Here is an 8651-nt window from a genome sequence, read left to right as displayed (position 1 = left end):
CCCGGATCATGCGGGTGGCCCTCCTCTGGACCCTCTCAATGTTGTCCACATCCCTCTTGAAGTGGGGTGCCCAGAACTGGACACAGTACTCCAGCTGTGGCCTGACCAGTGTCGCGTAGAGGGGGAGGATCACCTCCTTGGCCCTACTTGAGATGCACCTGTGGATGCACGATAGGGTCCGGTTAGCCCTGCCGACCGTGACCTCGTATTGTTGGCCCATCTTCATCTTGGAGTCAATGATGACTCCAAGATCCCTTTCTGCCTCCGTGCTCTCAAGAAGGGAGTTTCCCAACTTATAAGTGTGCTGCCAGTTACTACTGCCCAAGTGCAGCACCCTGCACTTGTCCGTATTGAAACGCATCCTGTTTGTGTTAGCCACAGGTAGAATGGTAGGGATTGCCGGTAGGGACTGCCCTGTCTGTCCAGTGTAGACAGCAGAGGTGCACTGTAAACACATTATGGCTTACAATATTGGTAGAAGTGCAGTGAATGAATCTGGGATGTTATAGTTCATGTTATGTGCTCCAGTGATGATGTGGTTCATATTGATGAGGGACCACAGCTTGCATCTGGGTCCATTGCAAGACCTGGTACCTCAGTGAGAGTACGAGTTGGGTAGATGGTTGTTTGAGATGTTGTTTGAGGTTAAAAGGCTGCTTGTTAACCAGGACAGGTATGTCCTCCATAGCTACCTTGAAACAGTTGTCCTTTTACAGGTGGCATTGGAGGTCATAATGATGAGTCTAGGGCAGGGGTGGGCAAAATGTGGCCTGGGGGCTGGATGTGGCCCGCCAGACCATTCTATCCGGCCCGCGGGCCCCCTAAAAAATTTAGAAAATTAATATTTATCTGCCCTGGGCTGCCTGTCATGCAGCCCTCGATGGCTTGCCAAAACTCAGTAAGCGGCCCTCTGTCCAAAATAATTGCCTGCCCCTGATCTAGGGTGTTCATGCTGGGGGCTATAGATGGCAACCAGAGGGACTTTATTGTCCTGGGCTTGGTATTGTAGCAGATCGGAGTGAGGTTTGAGTCCGGCTTGTTGATTTGAGTGGCTACAATTTTGAGATTGTATTGTAATTTTAGGAATCCCTACTCTAGATCCTTAACATGTACATCCTAGTCAGTGGGATCAGGGCAGATATGATTGTAACATACAGCTTGGCTGTAGACTATGGATCTCGTGGTGTGTTTAGGGTCGAAGCTGATGGCTTGAAGGCAGCTGTGGAGGTCAGTAGGTTTCCTGTACAGTGTGGTGGCATTGTGGCTATTGAACACTTCACTATAGTTTCTAGGAAATGAATTTGTTGTATTCCAGTGTTAGTCTAACAACTTACAACCCTCTATCAAAGTCCTGGTAATTTCTCTAAAAATTCCTGCCCATGTTTCAATGTGATGTCATCAGTGCACCTTAGGTGATGAGGGCAGCTGCAGAAGAAATGGACTTCAAGGTCTGTCACAAATATATTGGCACATTGGAGGCCATACATGTGCCCATGGCAGTGCCATTCATTTATAGGTATAGTGAGTCCCCAAATCTGAAATGATTGTGTGCAAAGACAAAACAAGAGAGTGTGATGGAAATGGAAGCAGTGTCCTCCATGAGGATAATGTTCTTTATGGATAGTAATCCATCCTTATGGGGGATGGTGTACAGAGATGTAACATCCATAGTATTTGCTTGACACTTATCAGTGGAGCCCAGTTTCTTGAAGACAACCGTGGTATCTTTCAGATATCTGGCAGCTCCAAAGACATGGGGACAGGATAGAATCGGCATAGCCAGAAACTACCTCTGTGATGGTGCCAGTGAGAGACAGTGGGGCATACTGGGTTGCCTGGTTTATAGATCTTGGGTAGTAAGTAAAAATTGCCTGACCTAGCGGGGTGGAAGCATGAATTCTCTCCCTTGTTTGCAGAGGTAACATAGTTAAGAGATTGTTTAATTCTTCCTGGTATTGTGCTGTGGGATCCTCAGTGAGGAATTTGTAAAACTCCATGTTGGCAAGTTCTCTTAGCTTCCTGTATGTACATTGTTTTGTCCATGACATCAGTGCCACCGCCTCCCGCCTCTCCCCTCCCAAATCAGCCTGTTTGATATCTGGGTTATTTTAAGGCTAAGTGTGACTCTCCAATCTGCAGGACTGAGGTTGTAATGTAAATGTTGGGTTTTTTGCAATCTCAGAGTGGGCATGGGATAAAAACAATTTATATACAGGTCCAGAGTGGGGCTACTGCCCTCAGGTGGAGTCCAGGAGCTGGCCTTGTTCCTGTCCTGTGCGTGAATTTTGTTTGTGGCAGGTTGATCACTGCATAGTTCCTCATCATGGAAATAGTCCCTTAGTTTTAGGTGGTAGAAAAAAGCCTTGAGGTTTCCATACAGCTGCACTTTGTTGGACTGTGGAGTGGGGCAGAAAGAGACCATAGGATAGTACAGATGCCTTAGTTGGACTGCGTATGTGGTTGGATAAGCTGATGACATTACTGTAGATCAGGGGTTTTCAACCTTTTTTCATTAATGAGCACTGCGATGACTTAGCCTTTTTCATAGAGCATTAAACGTAAATCAAATAGATGTAAGGAAATAGATCATCATCTCATCATTAATTACACCTTTCGATGTGATTTTCAACGTGATTGCGAGTGTTTTTAGCACTGTTTTTTGACTTGTTGGAGAGCAGTTTATACAATCATGAGAGTGCTGTGGTGCTCACGAGAACTAGGTTGAGAGTGCCTGCTGTAGATAGGGTTGTTGCTGAGTATGCAAGTATGGAAAGTTTGCTTCCTTCATCTTCTTTAAGGAGTAAAGTTGTTTGAGACGGTCATCATAGCTAGATACAGAGTTCTCCCAGTAAAAGGCTGTTGTGTCTGGATCATTCTGTATTCATTTTGCTAGTTCTACAGGTCTGTTCCCGTTTGCTGTACAGAACACTGACAAAAAGGGGTTCCTCAGTTTCCTGGAGAGAGTGAAACAGCTTGTCAGAATAGGCTGTGTGGTATGTAGAATGGAGTGGATTAGTCACCTAGAGTCCCTTGGGTATGATATTAATTTGTTTACGTCTGGTCAGAAAGAAGATATATCTGAGTGTACCTTAGCAAGTTTCTTCTGTATATTGATTGCAGTTTGTTTTGTTTGGCTGAGCATGGTGCCATCCATGAGTACAGTTAGCTATGTTCATCTGAAGTCAGGCAGAAAGCAAGGTAGATTTGCACATTATAGACTAACTAAATCAGAGGTAGATAGCATGAGCTTGAGCTCATTTCATTATGCTGTTGAAAGACATGCACAGGGCAGCAAATTAGTGACTTAAATAAATAATGGTAATTTGTTAAATATATATCTAAATGTAACGATAGTATGCTGGAGATTATATATATTTAAGAAAGCGAGCCTTTACCCTTTGTTTATGACAACGTTGTCTTTAAGGAGAACGTGCTACTTGAACTGTCCATAACTTAAGCTGGTTTTATGGGGGGGTTGAAATGTTAAAAGCAAATAAATGGCAACTGAGCTTATAAAAAGCTGAGAATATTTTGAAGACATAGGTCCCAATCTTATGAACATGTAGATGTCTGCTTATCTTTAAGACTATGTGTAATCCATTACTTTATAATTCACTTGAGATTAATTTTAGGATGGTGAAATAGGTGAAATGTTAAACATCTAAGACCTTGAATGAATGGATCAAAGAAATAAATAACCATCTTTGGAAATGGAATAAATGTAATGTGTATTTTCTAAATGCATTTAATTTAAGGCTCTAAATGAAAACAGGACATCCTGCAGTGTATTCTCTGTAAATGCTACCAAATAGCAGAAGAAATACAGGAGCTGTCAGTGCTTAAAATGCTTGATCTCTTGTATGATGTATAACCTCTTAGCTTCTTTTTACCAAAATAAAAGGGGTTACTTTTGAATATAATGTAAATGTTTGGTCATCTTTTTTGTTTTTTGCACTCTACAGGCCCCTGTAAAGATTGCAGTAATTTTCAAACAACTGAGAGTTCTGATTGAGTCTGTTTTAAAGAAAAAGCTTGAAAATCCTAAAATGTCGCTTGAAGGTAACTATCATCATAGTATTGGCATAAATGCGCAGGTTAATTATACACAGTATATACACAAAGAATGTATTCTGGGACAAGGGTGAAGTGCGTTATAATTTTTCAGAGATTACATTTACTGACTGCCCAGTTAAAGATGTCTCTGGAATAGACTGACTTTTGTAAAAATCATTAATAGTACCAGTAATAATGATTTAGTTTCTGTTTCTCAGTGTAGAAGTGAACTCACATTATGTTCTTGTGGGCATGGATGAATTCCGATATCTCTCCATAGCTGTCACACAACTCTGGGACAGTGTATGATAGTGACATTGCACAGTGCTTACCAATAATGTGCAAGGACCTAAGTAACTCCCAAAGTAATCGATAGAAGCATAACCTACACCTTTAAAATTTCAGGAATTTGTCAAGAGGTAAAAACTGAATTGGGATGAAGTATGCTAATGTAACTTCTGTAGGTTTCCCCTTCTTTTATTTTTGTCCATCTTCCTTCTGATCCATCAGAACAGTAACAGGCGGTTCATTAGGAAGCAACATGTACTGTAACAGTCTGCAGTGTTTACATGCTTGTAGGTGTACAGTTTTATAATTTTGTAACTTTGGGGGTGCATTGATCTGATACAGCCTCACTAATCATTAAGATTTTGGGAGATTGTTGAGAGCTACCTCCCGTCTTCTGCTTTTTTTATACATATTTATTGATTTTTTTTTTTCAATTCTTTTCTACTTAACTTTGGTGTTTTCCTTCCTAGATGACAAGATTTTACACATCATCAAAGAACTCATAAAAACAGAAAGTTAATGGAAACTGGAGTTCAGTGATGGGCTACAGAGCTTCAGTAATAGGCAGAATAAAATATACTCAAAGATATCAGCTGAAAGTATTTAAATACTTAAAATACGGTTGATACCAGCCATCATGTGGACAAGACTGCATGAATTTTGTACAGAAGTAATCTTTCTAGATCATTTTTAATGATGCACATTAAATGTATTACTCTTACAATAAATTTTCCGTTTGTTTGAATGTATAAATGACGGAAGTGATTCACATCTTTTCCACATAAAATGAACTTGACCAGTTCGTGTTTGTTTTGCTTCTGTTAAGTCGTGTATTGGGAATGGTCTAGTACATTAATAATGTACTAGTCATTCAAGATCAAGTTCTAACTCTACTTGGAATAGCTTTTATCTTCCCATTTAGATATGTACAGACTGAAAACAAAACACATTTCTTTATGCATTTGCCAAAACAATACTTAACTACTTTGCGAAGCTTAAGTACCTTAAGCTGTAGGCTTAGATTTTAAGTACAGATTTTAAGAATATTTTCATTTTCATTTTCTTTGTGGGTCACAACTATAGATCGTGAGATCACAAACTTCAGGTCTGTAGTCCTGAGTTGGGAAATTTATTGGGATTCTGATGCCCTGGGATTCTCCCAGAAACTATTACTATGAACTCTGAACTCAGTATATATAGATAAAGGAGTCAATGCTAAAGGTTTGTTCATTTAATAAATACTTGATTCCATGCAGCAAGAGGTTAGTGTGTTTCTTTATACTTTGGAAGAAAGAATAATTAGGAAAACCTAACATGCTCCTGAAAGATCATAACTTTTACAAAGTAGACCAAAGGAAATATGTTGAACCATCTTGTAGGCTGGTAGAAATAGTAAGGCCTTTTATCTTTTGCTCACCCCATTCTGGTGCAGCCAGTGGTTTAGCGAGAACTCTGCGGGAGGTCCCCACCATCTTCTTCCAGGTATTCATAGATAAGTTGTGTTAAAGTTACCTGGTGTCCTTGGCTCTTGGGGTAGCTGGGAGGTGCTTTCTTTTTCCAGACAAAAGGCCAAACAGAGCGCGAAGAAGCGTCCTGACAGAAGGCAGCCCGCCGCCATGATGGTGGAGACACAGGATGGAGGGGGCTGGCCTGGCGCCCCCCCCCCCCCCCCCCGGCCTGCTCCCTGGAGGCGGCAGCAACAGAGCGGACGGAAGGGGACCCCTGCCCTGCTCCTTGCAAGTAATGCAGGGGGGACAGGGGAGTGGGCCTGAGCGGGGGAGAAGCCAGCCTGTCGCGGTGGGGAAACAGTAGGCTCCACGTGATGCGACCGCAGCAGCAGCTGGGGGAGGGAAGGAGGAGGCCTCCCCACTCAGGCCTGGGCCCACTCCTTTCCCAACCCCCTCCCCCACATCGGCCCCGAGCCCCCTCCTCTCGTCCCTGAGCGGCCCTGAGGCCGGGGTGGGGGAGTGGGAATGAGTGCGCTGTGGTGTTAGTGGTGACAGTGGGGCCAGGAGAGGACTGGACCTTGGCTCGTTAGGGTGAGGAGTGAGCCCAAGCCGGAGGGAAAAGCCGCCCTGCCACAGCGGTAGGGGGGAGGCAGCGGGCCTGGCCTGGCCCGGTCCAACATGCCAGTTGCAGGGGGAGGGGAGAAGTGAGCCTCCTCCCACCATTGGGCCGGGGCCCACTCCTCCCCCACTGCCGCTCCCCTGCATTAGCCCCGACCCTGCTCATCCCGGCCCCCGCCACTGCTGGGTGGCCCGGTTTCTCCCCGCCTTTGGGTCCGGTCCTCCCCTGCATCAGGCCCAGGCCTGTTCCACCCTTCCCCCTGCCACTGCGGTGGGGAGGGGGACAGCGGGCCTGGACCCAAGGAGCAGGAGGGAAGGGGGAGCAGGCCCGGAGGGCCTGGGGCTCCATCCCCACCTGCTCCCCTTCTTCCTGTCATTCTTGAGGAGTAAATGGCTAGTTCTCCTTATAAAAAAGCAACAGTTTTATTTGAGGGTCCATACTTGCACAATCATCTTAAGACCTTTTAATGTTACCAGCTGGATACATAGCATACACAGCTATAATTTATGGTAAAGACATATTTACAAATGTACATGCAGTTCACTTTTTGCACAAGTGGCATCACCTTGATGTAAAAAACAGTGAAATCTGCAATCCAGTTTATAATGTTTGGCCTTCGTGGGTGCTTCCTTCTACATGTTTCAAGGTATTTAGGAGAGATCAGTTAAAGCCCATAACAAGACATGGGTACCACAAGTGTTGTCCTGAACATTCAGTGTCAGTCGGTGGCACTTTAGACAATGTATTTTATTTGAACATATTTCCTGTGATGGGAGTTGATTTTTTTGCGAAAAAATCCCTGGCCTCATCATCACTCAGTCCAGAGAGGGACCCCCAACCACCTCTCCCTGTCTAATCCTTTTTAAATGAAGATTGCTTTACAATAAACAGGAATAGAGTACATTTTAATTCTAGATGTGACTTAAGCCTATAACCCCTGGCTCTGGAAACCAGTGCTTTTGTCTCTTAGGCCTTGGAGTTTACTAGTTGCCTGAAGCCGTCTTTTCTTTTTTTCTCCCTTGCTACCCCCCTCCTCTTGGAGTAATTCGTTCACTCTGCAGGGGAGCCCTCCTATTTTCCCTCCTGCGCGCATTTTCCTGGCTCATAACAAATGCAATCAGTTCACCAAAGCCAGCTCTGTCTGATAAAAAAGTACTGTTTGGCAGAAAACACAAGCCTCTTTGGTGCACTGGTCAATTGCAACTAGTAGGTGCATGTACAGGTGTGCTTTAATGCTCAGTAGTCTATTTTTACTGCGCATTAAAGTGTCACATAAAAAACCATGAGATCATGTAAAATAGGCTACTGTGCATTAAGCATCACTTAAAAACCATGCACATTCATTACTGAAGATTCATTACCACACATTAAGGCAGCCTAATGCACACTTCTTTAGTACCTCACACTGGAAGTACTAAATTTTAATGCACATTAGAAAAAGTGGCTTCATGTGTAGATGTGCCTAGTTAAAGCCGCTGCTTGCCATTACCCTAAGAATAACTGAACCCAGTGAGTTTCAGTGCATAGTACAAACACCAGTTTTTATGTGGTATGTTTTGCTTTCTGGATTCCTGTGTCCTGAACGTTGCTTTTGTCACCTGTACTTGATCAATACTTAAAGATGACTCTGAGCTTCCTTCCCTGTTCCTGTCCTGGTGCAGACTAGCAGCAAACACCTGCCAGATGTTTTGTCACCACGGTTTGTACAAGGGCCCACTCCGGAGAAAATCTTATCACCTCAACTTCCCTGCATTCCCTATGTCCTCTGCTAGATTTAGTGTGTGTTGAACAAAACAGTCAACGGATTTAGACCAAAGGTTGAAATGGAGACCAGGGGAAGAGAGTTTGCTCTCCCTCCTAGCCTAAACAGTTTGGACAGACAGTTGAGCCCCTTTTTGCGGCCATCCAGGGGAAAGGTGTTCCTTCCCAGGGATCAAGCTAGTAAAGGAGGTCGGGGCACTAGCGCTCTGTGTTGGACTGAAGTCAGATGGCAGGCGGGGGACGTGTGCGCATCTCGGAGGTAGTCGGCCTACAAGATACGCATCTCCTCTGCCTTTTGCTGTGGGTTCCTAAGCAGAAACCCCTGGTGGGGGAAGACGGTTTCGGGAACATACGAGCAGAAATCCGAGGCTCGGGAGGGCTTGGGCTGCGCCGTGCCCCAACCCTGGCACCGCGTGTATTTGCCCCGTGTGTAAACCACCGCCCCCCTCTCCCCGCTTCTCGTGTGTAGGAGTGCGCGGCGC

At 44.4% G+C, this 8651-nt stretch overlaps 2 protein-coding genes across 5 annotated transcripts in view; both read left to right on the top strand.

The window, feature by feature from the left end:
* Positions 1–5587, top strand: part of DHX29 (DExH-box helicase 29) — a 38524-nt gene extending 32937 nt beyond the window's left edge. For all 4 annotated transcript variants that reach the window (XM_025196139.1, XM_025196140.1, XM_025196138.1 and 1 more), the window contains 2 exons: positions 3963–4059; positions 4812–5587. In XM_025196139.1, the coding sequence (XP_025051924.1) occupies positions 3963–4059; positions 4812–4861 (147 nt within the window). In that variant the 3' untranslated portion in view covers positions 4862–5587. The remainder of the gene's footprint in view (positions 1–3962; positions 4060–4811) is intronic.
* Positions 5588–7952: 2365 nt separating this feature from the next.
* CCNO (cyclin O) overlaps positions 7953–8651 on the top strand; it is a 2625-nt gene continuing 1926 nt past the window's right edge. The window contains exon 1 of the mRNA XM_025196144.1: positions 7953–7957. Within this exon, the coding sequence (XP_025051929.1) occupies positions 7953–7957 (5 nt within the window). The remainder of the gene's footprint in view (positions 7958–8651) is intronic.

Source organism: Alligator sinensis, unplaced genomic scaffold (genome assembly GCF_000455745.1).
Source record: "Alligator sinensis unplaced genomic scaffold, ASM45574v1 scaffold573_1, whole genome shotgun sequence".
Taxonomy (NCBI): domain Eukaryota; kingdom Metazoa; phylum Chordata; order Crocodylia; family Alligatoridae; genus Alligator; species Alligator sinensis.
The sequence above is the reverse complement of the archived record's forward strand: the minus strand, read 5'-3'. Positions and strand labels throughout refer to the sequence as shown.